Source organism: Chrysochloris asiatica, unplaced genomic scaffold, assembly GCF_000296735.1.
Source record: "Chrysochloris asiatica unplaced genomic scaffold, ChrAsi1.0 scaffold00179, whole genome shotgun sequence".
In the NCBI taxonomy this organism is placed as follows: domain Eukaryota; kingdom Metazoa; phylum Chordata; class Mammalia; order Afrosoricida; family Chrysochloridae; genus Chrysochloris; species Chrysochloris asiatica.
Window position 1 is genome coordinate 4212643 of NW_006408697.1, and position 18224 is coordinate 4230866.

Here is an 18224-nt window from a genome sequence, read left to right on the forward strand (position 1 = left end):
AAGTTGTCAAGGACTTCATTCTTCTTGGATCAACTATCAATACTCGCGGAAGCAGCAGTCAAGAGATCAGACGACGTATTGCATTGGGCATATCTGCTGCACAGGAACTTTTTAAAGCATTGAAGAGCAGAGATGTCAGCTTGAGGACTAAGGTGCGCCTGACCCAAGTCATGGTATTTTCAGTAACCTCATATGGATGCGAAAGCTGGACAGTGGATAAGGAAAATCGTAGAAGAATTGATGCCTTTGAGTTGTGGTGTTGGAGGAGAATACTGAAAGTGCATGGACTGCCAAAAGATCCAATAGATCTGTGTTGGAAGACGTGCAGCCAGAGTGCTCCTTGGAGGCCAAGATGGCTAAGCTTCGTCTCTCATCCTTTGGACATATTGTCAGGAGAGAACAGTCGCTGTAGAAGGATGTCATGCTGGGTAAGGTGGAGGGTCAGAGAAAAAGAAGAAGACCCCTAACGAGATGGATTGGCCAGGTGGCATCATTGATGGACTCAGGTGTGGCAGCGGTAGTGAGGATTGGACATTGTTTCGTTCTGCTGTGCATGGGGTCGCTATGAGTCGGTTCCGACTCGATGGCACCTGACAGAAACAACAACAACAATCAGAAGGGACCAGTCCCTGGAAAAGGATATGTTGGTGGTAAAGTGATGGTGGTGGTGTGCCGTGGAGTCGGTTCCAACTCATAGTGACCCTGTGTAGGATTTCTGAGGTTGTAAATCTTTACAGGAGTAGAAAGCCTCATCTTTCTCTCACAGAATGGCTGGTAGTTTCGAACTGCTGACTTAGAGGTTAGCAACCCGACTCGTAACCACTATGCTGCAACAGTATAAATGTAAGAATGGCTAAAGTAGCCTTCTCATATTCACCACATTATCTTGTATTAAAATGTCGGAACAAGCCTTCCAAGCATCTTCTGTTACTGCTTGATTTCCCTTTTTTAACTGTGGGTGTTACTGTGGAAACCAGGAAGAAGTTACTCTTGAACTGTGGGTGATGAGAATAGTGGCAGATAGTAAATGTTTGGTGAAGATTTCTGCTGTAGGATGGGAAGATTTATTGTTCTTAAGTGCCATTGAGTCGGTTCCAGCTCATAGTGACTTTATTTAGGGTTTCTGAGGAGTGGCTGGTGAGCTTGAAGCGCCAGCCTTGTGGTTCAAACCAACCTTGTGGTCCAGTGCATTATCCCCTAGCGCCACGCCAGGCCTCCATGCTGGGAAGAGAGGAGTGGTGAAAAGTATCACTCTTCCTTTTTTATCTCTTTGTAACTGCACTGTAAAAGAGCCATAAATTGTTCTGTCTTTGTTGTTAAGTGCATTCAAGTTGATGCTAACTCATAGTGACCCTGTATAGGGTTTACGAGGAGCAGCTGATGAGTTTGAACTGCTGACCTTGTGGTTCAAACCGACCTTGAAGTCCAGTGTTTTTCCTATGGCACCATGCCTTACAATTCCCATCAGATGACAAGTTCTTTACATTTTGAGTGTTTCTACTATTAGAGAAATAGTCTCTTAATTACCTAGTATTGCCTCTCAAAAAATGTCTTTTAAATGCAAATGTAGTAGTAGTTGTTATTGTTGTTAAGTGCAGTTCTGGGTGTGCCGTGGGTTAATACACTGGACTGCAAGGCTGGTTTGAACTGCAAGGTTGGCAGTTCAAGCTCACCAACTGCTTTTCAGAAACCCTATACAGAGTCACTATGAGTTGTAACTAACTCAGCTGCACTTAGCAACAACAACAGCATCAACAATGAAAGATTAAATGGCCAGACCTTAAAGAGCTGCTTCATAAGAGGTCAGGTCTCAGCAGGTTACCAAAGAAGATTCTCAGTTGCTCCGGCTGGCTGTGGTCGTGGGTGGGACGGAGGGGAAGCAAGAAGGAGCCAGTGGGGCGGTTCCAGTTGGGTCTGGGCCCAGTCTCATGGATTTTGTTTTGACCCTCTGTCCATCAGTATTTGGAAGAAGAGTACCGCAAAGGAGCCCGGGAAGATGACCCCATGCCTCCTGTGCAGCCTTATCACTATGGTTCCCACTACTCAAACAGCGGGACTGTGCTCCACTTCCTGGTCAGGCTGCCCCCTTTCACGAAGATGTTCTTAGCCTACCAAGGTAAGGAACCGTTTGGGTTTGTTTCCAGAACTGCCTAAAGCAGTCATTCTGGGTCATCTGGGTAAAAACTAAAAAAGATTGGCATCTTAAGAAGTCATGGAGACCAGTCTGACCACAGGAGACCTGTGTAAAGTGTAAAGTGTATATGCCACTCAGTGTTTAAAGTGAACTTTTTGTTAACAGTGATAGTAATAATGATTTTAAATCATAAATTAGCTTTTGTGCCTGAAAGCGGGAGTGTTGTTGTTAGGTGCTGTCAAGTCGATTCCAACTCATAGTGACCCTATGTACAGCAGAACTCAACACTACCTGGTCCTCCACCATCCTCACAAGTGTTCTGCTTGAGCACTTTGTTGCATCCACTGTCACAGTCCTTCACGTAGGGGGTCTTCTTCTTGGCCTTGGCCCTCAATTTTATCAAGCATGATGTCCTTCTCCAGGGACTGGTCCCTCCTGATAACATACTCAGGGTATATGAGGAGTCTCGCCATCCTCGCGGTAAAGGGGCTTTCTGACTGTACTTCTGCCAAGACAGACTTGATTGTTCTTTTGGCTTATACGTCAACACCATAATTCAAAGGCATCAGATCTTCTCTGGGCCTCATTATTCACTGGAGTATGTGATTTTAATTTATTCAGGATAACCAGTGAAAATGAGGGCTACCCAGTACCTTCACCCTAGTAACTTTCTAGTTAATAATCTTCTATTTCAGCATTTTCAGTGGCAGCCAGCAGATGTGGGGATGGCTTTTTAATGATCTGTACAAAATTGGCACAGCCATACCGTATCATTACTAGTTAAGAACTGGAGTGTTGGCTCTGTAACTGCTCCTGATAGTACTCAAAAGCCTTTGTGCAACCATTGTCTATTCATTTATTCCACCCTGTTTGAGCTTCTTTATGTAAAAGCTCAAAATAGTACTTGTTGGAAGAACGCATTTATGTTCTCTCTACTGGGCTTCTGAAAGGTTCTTTTATGTTTGTCCTTCTGTCAGTACATAGAACACATTATCCACATGACAGCTGTTCAGATAGTTTAAGGTGGTTTTACTGTCCCCTTTCTCCCTGTCAGTCTTGTTTTTCCCCAGGCTAATTGTGCTTCATTAGTTTGGCATCAAATTGAGCCTCCTGTGTGCCAAGTCCTATCCCAGCTGCTGCAAGTAATATAAAAATGTAATTAAAAACGGTTCTGTATGCTTAATCACTTCTAAAAATAGTGTTTATCATCTTAAGACAATGAGCAGCTGGCCCTGGGGGTCTCAGAGGACATCATGGTCAATTGGCGTAATATAGCCCACAAATACAATGTTCTACTGCCTACTTTTATGAGTAGCGTCTGAGATCTTAAACGCTCACAAGCAGCTGTCTAAAGTGCAGGCAGCGATTGGTCTCCCGATGTGCAGCAGAAAAGAAGAGTGATAAAAATCTAAGAGGCTTGGAATCAGTTACTTCAGTGGACTAATGGAACTTGTGAGCATCTGTCTCCGTGACTCTGAGACCAGAACTAGATGGTGCCTGGCTACCACTGCCGACTGCTCTGAAACAGCTCACATAGAAGCTCCAAGATAGAAAGCAGCGTAATATGTGCAATAAAACTCAAAATTATTTGGAGGGGAGAAAAAAAAAAGTACTGAACTTACTGGTCAGAAAGCGACTGGAGGAACCCTGAGACGGATGGCCCTCGACCACCCTTCAGGTCTGGAAAGAAACTCACCCTTGTGGCCCAATTTTCAGCCAAGCAATAGATAGGTATATTGGAGGAACAGCAACATTAGTAAGGTGTGCTCACTATGAATGCTGGAGTGCCCAGTCATTTTTAATCACAAGGTGGCATTTCCCTAAGGACAGCGCTGAGAAGTGATGGGACGGAACTAGGAGCCACAGGGAGGAAGCGGGATCACTCTTGTTCCATAGAGGGGATTGCAATCATTGAGTTGAAATAGAGTGTGGTGGTGGTTATGTGCCATGGAGTCGGTTCCAACTCATAGCGACCCTGTATAGGATTTTCGAGGCTGTAAATCTCTGCGGGAACAGAAAGCCTCATCTTTCTTCCGCAGAACAGCTGGTAGTTTCAAACTGCTGACCTTGTGGTTCACAGCACAATTCATAACCACTACGCTACCAGAACTCCTTGAAATAAAGTGTGTTGTTGTTGTTGTCAGGTGCCTTTGAGTCGGAACCGACTCATAGCGACCCCATGCACAGTTGTTGTTGTTGTTGTTGTGATGTGCCATGGAGTCGGTTCCGACTCATAGCGACCCTGTAACAGGGTTTCCGAGGCTGTAAATCTTTACAGGAGCAGAAAGCCTCATCTTTCTCCCGCAGAACCGCTGGCAGTTTCGAACTGCTGACCGTAAGGTTCGCAGCCCGATTCGTAATCACTACGCTACCAGAGTAGAACAGAACAATGTCCGATCCTGGGCCAACCTCACTACCGCTGCCACACTTGATGTCATCAATGATGCCACCTGGCCAATTCATCTCGTTCGGGGTCTTCCTCTTTTTCTCTGACCTTCCATCTTACCAAGCATGATATCCTACTCCAACGACTGTTCCCTCCTGACAATATGTTCAAAGTATGAGAAACGAAGTTTAGCCATCCTGGCCTCCATGTACTTCTTCCAAAACAGATCTTTTGGTTCTTTTGGAAGTCCGTGGCACTTTCAGTATTCTCCTCCAACACCACAATTCAAAGGCATCAATTCTTCTACAATCTTCCTTATTCACTGTCCAGCTTTCGCATCCATATAAGGTTATTGAAAATATCATGGCTTTGTAGGATTTGTTAATGCAAAACTGATAATCTTGTCTGTAAACCTTCCTCAATTCACAATAAAAAGTTTTAAAATAATAGTAATAATGGAATTTTTACATGAAAAAAAAAATATGTATATACTGTTTAAGCCATCCATGTTTGCTCTTTTCCAAACCTGCCAATATTCTGGTCATCTTTCTGGACATATTCTCATCTTTGAATGCCTTAATTAAAATATAGCAATCAGAATAAGAAAGACTTATTTCACATGCAGTTAGGAGCCACTGCAGTGTGTAACAGAAGTGCTTCCTCTTCTATCTAAACACTACATTTCTTTTAATGTAGCCCAAGAATCATTTAATCTGTAGCACTGGGAGCTTTGGGGGCTGGATAAGCCTCTGTTGTAGGGCTGTCCTGTGCATTGTAGGGAGTTTAGCAGCTTCCCTGGCCTGTATCCACCAGATGCCAGTGATAGCCCCCTCACCTCCTAGCTGGGACAACCAAAAATCTCTCAGAGACTGCCAAATGCTCCCTGGAGCAAAAGTGCTCCCAATTATTGATTTCCTGCATGCGTGTTTTAGATTGTCGGACTCTGTAGCAGTACTTTAAGAAAAAACTTAGGGAGCTGAAGAGAAGTGTAAAGTCTGAATGACACTCACAGTTTGCTTCCCTTATCCCACAGTTCCTCAATCTCAACTCCAGATAAGAAAACTGCGACCTCACTGTAGCCTTACTGAATGACCTGCAATGTTGCTGAATTCCCTTTGTTTTGATAGCTTTTGTTTCCTGAGTAAGTCTGTAGAAATTTCAGTGGCCCTTCCTGTTGGCTAAGGAAAAAGAAGCAATTACAAACCTTATCTCTTTCCAGATTGTCTTCAGTGACCAGCCAGTGCGAACTGACTCACTAGAAGTGATGAGAAACTAACACACATAATCCGAAACATTCCTTATTACATTAGCTCAAATTTATGGGAAATATTCAGTATGTTTTTTCAAAATTATCCCTGGCTTCATGCTGAGATTAATTCTGTTACAGTCTCCAAAGGAAAAGTTGTGTTCACATTTAAGTAAATCAAAGACGCTTTAGACAATGAAACACTGCTGATATTGTGGATAGGTTTTAGTAGTCCAGGCCTGGTTCATGGCTAGAAATTCTGACAATTGTTGAGAAAAAAGACAGGTCAGAACTCATTTCTTCATGAGTAATCCAGACCAGAAAAACTTAATGAAAGACTAACTATGCTTTGTGGTGGTTGTAAAGCGCCACTGAGTCAGTATTGACTCATAGTAACCCTGTGTAGTGTTTCCGAGGAGTGGCTGCTAGGTTTGAACCATCAACCTTGTAGTTAGCAGCCCAGTGCCAATCCTATAACCCCACACTTGTTGTTGTTATTGTTAAGTGCCGTTGAATCAGTTCCAACCCATTATAGGGTTTCAAGGAGCGGCTGGTGAGCTTGAACCACGGACCTTGCAGTTCAAACAGGTTTGTCGTCTGGCGCATTAACCCACAGCACCACACCAGGACTCCACATATGCACATATGCTTTGTTTTATTTTATTCATAAGAAATTCCACTCCGTTTTTTTCAGCTTCAGAGTTAGAACATCTAAATAACAATGCTGCCCCCCAAAATAATAATAATTGAGAAGATAGGGGGAAAAGAAATAATTTTGTCTCTTGATGGGAAACAATGATTTTCTGTACATGAACTTTGATCTTCCGTCTTTATTATCCATTCATTCATTAAGTATATCATTGTTGAGTACACATAATGTAGGTTATTTCTAGGTCCCTGAGCATTCATTCTACTTGGGGAGACAGATGCTGCTGTTGTTGTTGGTAAGTGCCATTGAGTCGGTACTGACTCAGTAATCTTGTAGAAGGTATCTGAGGAGTGGCTTGTGGGTTTGAACTGCCAACCTTGTGATAGCAGTCCAGGGCGTATCCTATCTCAGCACACCAGAACTCCAGGCAGGGAGGCAGTTAGTTATCAATTAATGAAATAAATTATGAACATTGATTTAGTTATATAGGAGCTGTGGTAGCACAGTGGTTACAAGTCGGGCTGTTGACCTCAAGGTCAGCAATTCGAAACTACCAGCTGTTCAGTGGGAGAAAGACAGGACTTTCTGCTCCCATAAAGATTTATAGCCTCAGAAACCCTGTGTGGGGTCACTATGAGTTGGAATCGACTCCACGGCACACCACCATCTAGTTAAATGTATTGTGAAATCATGATACAAATTAAGATCATGTAGTAAATTCTCAAATAATTTATAGAAATAAGAGTAGCTTCTTTTAAACTCTGAACAAGCAAAATGAACATCACCTTGATCCTTCCGAAGTAGCAAATGCACAGATTATGATATCCTTCATGTGGAGTTAGGTGTTTGTGTCTTAATTGTATTTTTTTTTTTTAATAGATCAAAGTTTTGACATTCCAGACAGAACTTTTCATTCTACAAATACAACTTGGCGCCTGTCATCTTTTGAATCCATGACTGACGTGAAAGAGCTTATCCCTGAGTTTTTCTATCTTCCGGAGTTCTTAGTTAATCGTGAAGGTATAACCTCTGGTGGTTTCAAATTTGTACCTCTGAGTGTTTTATCATTTTCCAAAAACAACTTTTGCAAGTTCCAAAATTTGAGTCCCCAAATAGAAATGCCTTTATTTATTAACCATGTAATTTTTCTTTCAAGTGAGCGTAAAGAATTGAAGTATTTTATGGAACTAAATATTTGTAGGATAATGCACTGGGCCACAAGGTTGGTTTGAACTACAAGGTTGGTGGTTCAAATTCACCAGCCATTCCTTGAAAACACTATACTTGGTCACTACGAGTTGAGACCAACTTGAAGGCACTTGAAAACAACAACAACAAATACATTCACTGAAAACAAAATGTAAATTAACCAATTTTTAACAATTATTTTCTGAGGGATGACAGAAATAATTGTTTGATAGCCAGAAAAACATAAGAAACCAGTTGCCTTCAAGTCAGTTCTGATTCCTGGCAACCCTGTGTGTGTGAAGGATTTTCACTGGCAGATCTCTCAGAAATTCATCACCAAGACTGTCTTCTAAGGCGTCTCTAGGTTTTCAGATAGCAAGCTGAGCATGCAACCATTTGCCGCACCTAAGAACTCCCCTAGAATGATGAAGTCTAATGGTTTGCAGTGCTGGTGCCCAACCATCTTGGCCAGCCTCACCTGCTTGTGGTTTTCCTACTTTATTTACTTTTGTATTTTAGGTCACCCTTAGGGATAAATGAAATTGAAGATTATCTTTAGAAAAGTTACTGTGAGGCAAATTACTTCAGCATTTGATACTAACCTCTCTGTAGTTGTTTGGAGAATCATTAATCAATCCTAGCTGCTGTTACCCTGGAATATGTTCCATCATTTTTCAAATGAGCACTGCCTGAGCCAAACAGGAGGACCAGTGGTGCAGTGCTTAAGCACTCAACTGCTAACTGAAAGGTCAATGGTTGAAACCCGCGAGCCGCTTCATAAGTCTGGCAATTCTAATCTGTCCTGTAAGATCTCTATGAGCCAGAATCAACTTGACAGCAACGTGTTTGGTTTGGGTTTTGGTTCATTTGAGGTGACTTCCTTGTGCCTTTCAGTTGGGGATGTATATTTAAATTTACTGCCAATTTTCCTTGCTTGTGGTCTCCTGTTAGTGTATCTATTGCTGCATAACAGTTAACCCAACACTTCATTGTTGTTGTTGAGTGCTGTTGAGTCAGTTCTGACTCATAGCTATCCTGTGTATAGGGTTTCTGAGGGGCAGCTGGTGAGTTTGTACTACCAGCCTTGCGGCTCAAACTGACTTTGCGGTCCAGCGCATTATCCTGTAGTGCGACACTTAATGACTAAAAATTTAATAAGCTGGTTATCACAGATTTTGTAGGTCAGAAATTCCAGAACAGCTCATCCAGGTTTTGCATTCAGAGTGGCTGGAGCGGGAGTAGCCGGGGATGGGGGGGTGGGGGCGGGGCGCTAGGGCAGCTGGAAGCTGGCGGGCTTCTCACTGTCCCATGTTCTCGCAGAGCTTTTCCAGGTCACCTCTCCACTTGAGATCCTTTGGGCTTCCTTATAGCATTGTGGCCTCAGGCATCCTCCTACTCCTACCTGGCAGCTCAGGGTTTCAAAAGCCAGAGTCCCAAGTGACAGACCAGCAGAACCTGTGGGGCCTGTGCTGACCTAGCCTTGAATTGTCACTCACCATCACTTCCACTGTGGTGTTCTGTTGCCTTAGGCTTCTGCCTGCCCAAGTTCCAAAGAAAAGAATGGAGGTCTTACCTCTTGATGAGGGAGTGGCAAGATTCTGGAAAAGCAAGCTAGACAGGACACATTGCTGTAGTCATTTTTGGAAGACATGATATGATGTAACATTGTTGTTAAGTGCTATCGAGTCAATTCTGACCCATAGCAACCCTGTACAGGGTTTCTAAGGAAAAGCTGTTGAGTTTGAACTGCCGACCTTGTAGTTCAAAGTGACATTGTAGTCCAGTGTATTAACCCACAACGCCACACCAGGACTCCGCGCTGTAACGGACGTGATGCCATTTCATATGGCATTTAGTTTGACCTCTGCAACGTAGTGCCTTCCGGGCCCCAACCCTTTCCCTGTAGGCGTTATTCATTTTCCGTAAGTCACTTCCTGTAGCTTCTCCTGAGGCCACCTGCCCTCTGCAGGTGCTCAGTCCATCCTGACTCTGCCCTGCAGCTACTCCACAGAGTGACCACCTTGCTGTGTTGGAATGGTCCCACCCTTATCCCCACGTAAATCTTACATTGTTGTTGTGAAGTGCCATTAAGTCGATTCCGATCCATAGCGACCCTGTATAGGGTTTCCAAGGAGCAGCTGGTGAGCTTGAACCACCGACCTTGCAGTTCAAACAACTTTGCAGTTTGATGCATTAGCCCACAGCGCCACACCAGGACTCCTACTTAAATCTTATAGAAGCCCTGAATTTCTATTTCAAATCATATTATATCAAAATCTTTCCAAAATTTGTGAAGAACGTTATGTTTTCACAAGTTCAAGAAGTAGAAAGACAGCAGTTTAATTTCATATGAGGTTTGATCAGCTTTTAGCAGATCTTTTACATGTTTTTTTTCTGATTTAGTGTTCAGCTTTGCTGTCCATCAAAGGAAGTACAAAGAGCCATTTCTTTTAGGGAAAAAAACAAAACAAAAGTGCTTCTAAAAACTTTTATTTACAGTAGTAGACTAGTGAAACAATTCAATATCCCATATATTTGTATCTTAGAACAAGCCCCTAATTTGATATATGGGATATTTTTTGTTGTCTACAAGAATGGGTAGTAGAAAGAAAATCAAAATAGACCTTGAACCATACTATAAAAGTAGTAGACTTTGAGAACTCAGTCTTGGAATAAGCATAACTATGGAATACTAATATTTAATAAACATTGTTGTTAGGTGCCATCGAGTTGGTACCAACTCATAGAGACCCTATACACAACAGAATGAAACACTGCCCAGTCCTAGGCCAACCTCACTATTGTTGCTGTGCTTGAGCCCACTGATGCTGTCACTTTGCCAGTCCATCTCGCTGGGGGTCATCCTCTTTTCCTAAACATAAACAGGCCTAAATTTGGTTAAATATTAATACAAGTGATTCAGGTGCATGATAGACTAGATATATAAGCACTTACAGCATTTGAAGGGAGCACGGTGGCTTCATATGATAAGCACTGGACTGCGAACCACAGGGTCCTCAGTTCTAGCCCACCATCCTCTCTGTGGGAAAAAGATGAAGCTTTCTGCTCTCACAAAGATTTGCAGCCTCAGAAACCCTATGCAGGGTTGCTATGAGTCAGAACTGACTCCACAACACTTAACAACAGCAACAATTGCATTTGAGGATCTGATTTGTAGAAATGCAATTATTATCTGCTTATTCTTTGACTTGTTATAAAGTGGCAAAAAGACAAAGTTGAGTGATCTCAAATTCTAATATTATTATCACTGTTGTTGTTAAGTGCCATCGAATCTGTTCTGACTCATAGTGACCCTGTATAGGGTTTCTGAGGAGCAGCTGGTGGACTTGACTGCTGACCCTGTGGTTCGCAGTCCAGGGTTGATCCTCCAGCGCCACACCAGAAGTAAGTAGGTAGATGAACAATTGTGTGTCTTATTTTAAAGGTAAATCTTTTCTGCTCTGTTTCCTGTCCACTACGCTCATTGGCTGTTTCTGTAGATTCTTGAGACCTGCCCTGCGTTGCTCTTGTCTTTCAGGTTTCGACTTTGGTGTGCGTCAGAATGGCGAGCGGGTTAATCACGTCAACCTGCCCCCCTGGGCGCGTAACGATCCTCGTCTTTTCATCCTCATCCATCGTCAGGCTCTGGAGTCTGACTGTGTGTCCCAGAACATCTGTCAGTGGATTGACTTGGTGTTTGGCTATAAGCAGAAGGGGAAGGCATCCGTTCAAGCCATCAATGTCTTCCACCCTGCTGTAAGTGAAGCTGTGAGAATATGCTCAGTTCTAACGCACGGTGGCTGTAGGTGTGCACAGTAGAAGCCCACTGCTCCATGGTTTAAGTCACCAGGTCCGTCCTCTGAGGTGCCTCTGGGTGAATTTGAACTGCCAGCCTTTTGTCTAGTAGTCACGCACTTAACCAGAGACTCCTTATACAAGCTGAATAGTTAAAAGACAACTGCTACTACCCAAGATTTTCAGGTTTTACATTTCATATCTTTTTAAATAACTGTAATGTTATCTGTATTGAAATGGGGAGCAAGGGTCCCCCAAGACCAAACCTAGGTTAGAGTGTCACTGCAAGTTCTTACCAGCTGCCAAATATGACTTTTTAGGCTCCTTACTAGCTAAGGCTTATCACAGTGAAAGGACACAAAGCAAAATCAGTGACGGGAAAAGACACACGGAGACAGTCTGAAGGAACCAGGTGTCTGTGAAGTTTCTCCCGGTGAGTGACAAAGAACACACATGTGAGGAACCTTGGTTGTGAAGTGGTTACTCTCTCAGATGCTCACCAAAAGGCTGGTGGTTCAGACCCATGTACGGGGAAAAAGACCTGCTCCCCTAAACATCACAGTCTAGAAAACCCTGTGGGGCAGGTCGACTGTCCTAGAGGGGCACTGTGAGCCAAACACCCAACACTACACAAAGCACACTTACTTCCTCCAGCAGCAGATTGTGACAGCCCGTGTGACCAGTTGTCTACCAGAGAAGCCCATTAGAGACCCAGGGCTTTTATAAGGGCTGGTAATGTAGCCTAGTCTGGCATATACTTGTTGTTGTTGTTGTTAAGTGCCGTCAAGTCGGTTCTGACCCATAGCGACCCTGTACAGGATTTCCGAGGGTGTAAATCTTTACAGGAGTAGAAAGCCTCATCTTTCTCCCGCGGAGCAGCTGGTAGTTTCGAACCGCTGACCTTAAGGTTCGCAGCCCAATTAGTAACCACTACGCTACCAGAGCTCCCTAGTCTGGCATATACTATGATTCCAGATTCCCAGACAGATAGCAAGTGTTGAGCAGCAGCCACATTGTGCAAACAGTTTAGGCCCAGTGAGAGAACAGTGACAACTCTACCAAGATCCAGGTTCCCAGATGCCAACCATGGGTCAGCCTTGGAAGAGGCCCTAGTGAGGCGAGGTCTCTCTCTTCTGTTTTCCAGGTTAGCAAACACTTGCGTACAGAAGCAGCATGTGTGCAGTATTAGAAAAAGGGGTCAAATGCAGATGGGCAAGAAGTCATTGAAAAATCAACTCCCCACCTTGCAGACTTTTTACTATGCATATATACTATTGCATTTATATTATAATATTTTTATAATGTTTTCAACACTATGGTCTTAAAATAGTTCAAATCATTAGATATTATTCTATGTAATTTTAATGGCTACTTACTACCCCAAAATATGGTTATATAATAATTTATTTAACCAGTTCATTATTAATACAATTTAGCTAGTTTTTTTGTGGTGTTTTTTTGCTGTTCAAGGTTATTTCTTTATGTACATCTTTATTTCCTCATAGTAAATTCCTAAACATAGAATGATTACACTTTCCTTACATGTACTTTTTGAGTTGCTAGTTAGGCTGTTTCGAAAAAAGAAAAGCAATTTTATTATTTAGGAAACATATCTTTACATTGGGCATTTTTGTTTGGCCCTGGGGATGCAAATAGAAATGCTCTTGGCCCCTCACTTACCATTCATGAACACACTGAGTTCACGTAGAAGCTTAGCACGGAGTATAAAGAAGCACTATTGGAATGAACTAGCAGCAAGGCTTGTTAGAGGATTTCGGAGTGCGTTAACATTAGCATGGCCCTGGGATGGTGGGAGTGGTGGGAGGGTGGGTAATGTGGAAGATTATTTAGCTTCAAAAGTGTTTTTAAATTTTGACTTTGCCACTTACAGAAATGTTGCACCCAGATACTTCAGTGAAACTTTCTATAATCAAATACTAAAAGCTAACCATACAAGTATGTATGCATAAAGTACGGCAGATCTGTACCCAGCTCCTGACTGCTAGCTTTAGAAAAATAGAAGCAAGTGAGATGCCTGGATTCTTCTTCTCAGTCTCTGAGCGATGACAGCAGGAAGAGTAAGAGTGTAGTATGTGTGCTATACTAAGAGCTTGGACGTACCCATGCAGCTCTTCCAGAGTCACTTTGTTTTCTCTAGAACCTAATTCATACTCTCTTGAATTGCATCTTAACTTCAGTTGTGCCTTTACATCATTTTGGACAAGCAACACGAGACTAAAACAAATTGTGTGTATTTTGGTATGATTTCCAAGTCTTGCTTTAGACATATTTCTGTTCTCTTTTGCTCTTACTCATCAGACATACTTTGGAATGGACGTGTCTGCAGTTGAAGATCCTGTGCAGAGAAGAGCACTGGAAACCATGATAAAAACCTATGGCCAGACCCCACGTCAGTTGTTCCACACAGCACATGCAAGCAGACCTGGATCCAGACTCAGCATTGAAGGAGAGTTCCCTGCTGCCGTGGGATTGTTGGTGCAGTTTGCTTTTGGAGAAACTCGAGACCAGGTCAAAGAGATTACCTATCCGGTATGTCACTTGTATTTTAGTAGAATTCAGTAAAAACAGATTTAACTCCTGTGGTGCCAAGTCCTCGCTCAGGATCTAGCGATGAAGGACACAGCATGAAGGACATGGTCCCAGCCTGCAGATGGGCAGTGACTAGTAGGATATAGGGACACAGGAATGAAGGACATGGTCCCAGCCTGCAGATGGGCAGCGACTAGTAGGATCTAGGGACACAGGTTTGAATGACATGGTCCCAGCCTGTAGATGAGCACCGATTAGTAGGATCTAGGGACACAGGTATGAATGACATGGTCTCGCCTGCAGATGGACACCGACTAAAAGGATCTAGGGACACAGGTATGAAGGACATGAGCCCAGCCTTCAGATGGACACCGACTAGAAGGATCTAGGGACACAGCATGAAGGACATGATCCTAGCCTGCAGATGGACACCGACTAGAAGGATTTAGGGACACAGATATGAAGGACATGGTCCCGCCTGCAGATGGACACCGACTAGAAGGATCTAGGGACACAGGTATGAAGGACATGGTCCCACCTGCAGATGGACACCGATTAGTAGGATCTAGGGACACAGCATGAAGGACATGATCCCAGCCTGCAGATGAGCACCGATTAGTAGGATCTAGGGACACAGGTATGAATGACATGGTCTTGCCTGCAGATGGACAACGACTAGAAGGATCTAGGGACACAGCATGAAGGACATGAGCCCAGCCTGTAGATGGACACCGACTAGAAGGATCTAGGGACACAGGTTTGAATGACATGGTCCCAGCCTATAGATGAGCACCGATTAGTAGGATCTAGGGACACAGGTTTGAATGACATGGTCCCAGACTGTAGATGAGCACCGATTAGTAGGATCTAGAGACACAGGTATGAATGACATGGTCTCGCCTGCAGATGGACACCGACTAGAAGGATCTTGGGACACAGGTATGAAGGACATGAGCCCAGCCTGCAGATGAACACCGACTAGAAGGATTTAGGGACACGGGTATGAAGGACATGGTCCCGCCTGCAGATGGACACCGACTAGTAGGATCTAGGGACACAGGTATGAAGGACATAGTCCCACCTGCAGATGGACACCAACTAGTAGGATCTAGGGACACAGGTATGAATGACATGGTCTCGCCTGCAGATGGACACTGATTAGTAGGATCTAGGGACACAGCATGAAGGACATGATCCCAGCCTGCAGATGAGCACCGATTAGTAGGATCTAGGGACACAGGTATGAACGACATGGTCTTGCCTGCAGATGGACACCGACTAGAAGGATCTAGGGACACAGCATGAAGGACATGAGCCCAGCCTGCAGATGAACACCGATTAGTAGGATCTAGGGACACAGCATGAAGGATATGAGCCCAGCCTGCAGGTGGACACCGACTAGAAGGATCTAGGGACACAGCATGAAGGACATGATCACAGCCTACAGATGGGCACCGACTAGTAGGATCTAGGGACAGAGGTATGAATGACATGGTCTCGCCTGCAGATGGACACCGACTAGAAGGATCTAGGGACACAGCATGAAGGACATGAGCCCAGCCCGCAGATGGACACCGACTAGAAGGATTTAGGGACACAGGTATGAAGGTCATGGTCCCAGCCTGTAGATGGGCAGCGACTAGCAGGAAACAGGTGTGTACAGCTCACAGCAATGTCTGGTGTGTAGTAAAGGCTGTTTTAGTGACAGGAAGGGAGTGCTTTTGTGAGCACCTACCCACTGCCACAGATTCATTCCAGCTTATAGCAACCTGTATAGAGTTTCCAAGGCTATAAAGTAAATCTTTGCAGGAGCAGAAAGCCTCTGCTGTCTCCCACGGAGTAACTGATGGGTTTGAATCACCAACCTTGTGGTTAGCAGTCCGGTGCTCCAGCGCCCCCAGGGCCCCTTTGTGTGAGCATGGAGATTATAACCTTCTGCAGGGAATGTTGTTGTGGAGTTGGTTCCACTCATAGCAACCCTGAATAGAGTTTCTGAGGAGTGGCTGGTGGGTTTGAACTACTGACCTTGTGGTCCGCAGTCCAGTACTGATCCTGTAGCGCCATACTAGAAGGGTGTTAACCAGGGAAAGTCTTCCTTCATAGGATTGTGACATCAGAGGATACTTGTAAGTGACTAGAGGACCCGTCCAGGAGCAGAGAACATGTCCAACAGGGCATGGCAGTGGACACTGAAGCACTCACTGCCCAGAGGTGGGCTTGTGTCTGGTTTGTACTGAAAGAGGAAATAAATGTACTTCTTTGGCCTCCCCAGATTGCAATAATAAAAAGTAACGGCTCTAGCAATAGGAAGCAGGTGCCATTTTTACTTTGAAATAGAAAAATAAAGCAAATAAGCCTTATTAAGTAACGTAGATTTTAATGTTGGGTTTAATTCTTCATTATAAAAGTAGCCTAAGTTGGGAGATGTAAAGTGGTTTAAAGGGTTTGTAGAAGGAAGTGGCAGAAAATGAAAAGACGAGGGCAGGGTGGTTGTGAGGGGTCTTAAAGGTGAAATAAAGCAAGGATCTCAAACATGAGAAATACGTGGTCTGTTTGCAGAGGAGGCGTTCACAGCCCTTGTTTGGGTACTTTTTTGATAAAATGATGTGGAAAATATGTCAGGGCACTAGGATGTAAACACTTTATGCCGTAGCTCACATATGCCAGATTCTCATATCAAATACAAATAAAACTTAGAAAACCAATAAAATTCTAACATAAAACATTAGGATAGTAGAAAATGTTGTTTTCCTGAAACAAGATCACCAGTGTTGTATTACCTAACAGAAATTTATACTTTTTGTTTTGTCAACTCTTAAGATTTGAAGTTCATAGAGCATATTAGGCATCGTTACCAGGGTCACTATTTTTAACTAAAATCAGTATTTTAATGTGTCAAAATAATTCCATGAATGGCATTTAATTTGCTAGTGTGTTGTTGTTGTTGTTGTGAAGTACCGTCAAATCAGTTCCGACTCAGTGACCCTGAATAAGGTTTCCGAGAAGTGACTTGTGGTTCAAACTGACTTTGCAGTCCAGCACATTAGCCCACAGTGCCACACCAGGACTCCAAAAGCTGTAATAAAAACATTTAACTAAAGCACTGTACTTTAAGGCATCTAGTGAGGTGAAACAGTTGCCACTGTATGGTTTTGTGTAACTGAAAATTTAAATTCCACAATTCACATAAAAAGAATGTTCTGGCCAGGATCTGTGAGGAATAAGTCACACTCTGAAGAGTCTCCGAGGCTGAGGAGTTTAAAGGAAGAACTTGTGTTCACGGTTCCTGTCTCTGACCTCATCCTCTCTCTAGCATTCCTGAAACTCCTGAGCTTTTTCAGGTGTTCATTCTCTTTTCCGACCACTGCGACTTTTTAAAGGAGCTCTCTGGTAGTGTAGTGCTAATCTCACATGGTCAGCAGTTTGAAACTACTAATGGTTCCTTGGGAGGAAGATGAGGCTTTCTGCTCCCATAAAGATTTACAGCCTCAGAAACCCTGTACAGGCTTACTGTGAGTTAGAACCAACTCCCAACACACAGTCACCACCACCGTGACATCTTTGAAACATGTAGATCAATGGTGCCTATTTTTTTTTCTCTCATTATTTGAAAAGTGAATTAAGCAAAATTTCACTGAAAATCATTAAGTTTTTTTGTGGAAATGACTAAAATTGCTTCTTGTTGTTGTTAGGTGCCATCGAGTCAGTACCAACCACAGCAGAATGAAACACTGTCCAATCCTGGGCCAACCTCACTACTGTTGCCAGACTTGAGCCCATCAATGCTGCCACTTGGCCAGTCCATCTTGCTGGGGCTCTTCCTCTTTTTCTCTGACCCTCCACCTTACCAAACATGATATCCTTCTCCAGCGACTGGTCCCTCCTGACAATATGTCCGAAGTATGAAAGACAAAGTTTGGCCATCCTGGCCTCCAAGGAGCACTCTGGCTGCACTTCTTCCAAAATGGATCTATTGGTTCTTTTGGCAGTCCATGGTACTTTCAATATTCTCCTCCAACACCATAACTCAAAATAATCAATTCTTTAAAATAGCATTATATTTTTTTTCAGATTATTTTAGCATTTTTCCTCTGAAGAGTTGAAAGTAAAATAATTAACTTTTAAATATCTAAAATTTTTGAATGTCAATAAAAAAAGAAGAGACCATCAAAAATAGAACAAGTAAGAGTAGAATTTTTCAGGAGAAACCTCTTAAAACTACATAGTTTCTTCTCTTCTTAATAATCTTCTGGATCATTATTTTCACCTTTTCATT

At 43.3% G+C, this 18224-nt stretch overlaps 1 protein-coding gene across 1 annotated transcript in view; it reads left to right on the forward strand.

Annotated features, from left to right (window-relative positions):
* LYST (lysosomal trafficking regulator) overlaps positions 1–18224 on the forward strand; it is a 222988-nt gene that overhangs the window by 173315 nt on the left and 31449 nt on the right. Inside the window, exons 40-43 of the mRNA XM_006872009.1 lie at positions 1960–2116; positions 7295–7435; positions 11142–11359; positions 13718–13948. Of these exons, the coding sequence (XP_006872071.1) occupies positions 1960–2116; positions 7295–7435; positions 11142–11359; positions 13718–13948 (747 nt within the window). The remainder of the gene's footprint in view (positions 1–1959; positions 2117–7294; positions 7436–11141; positions 11360–13717; positions 13949–18224) is intronic.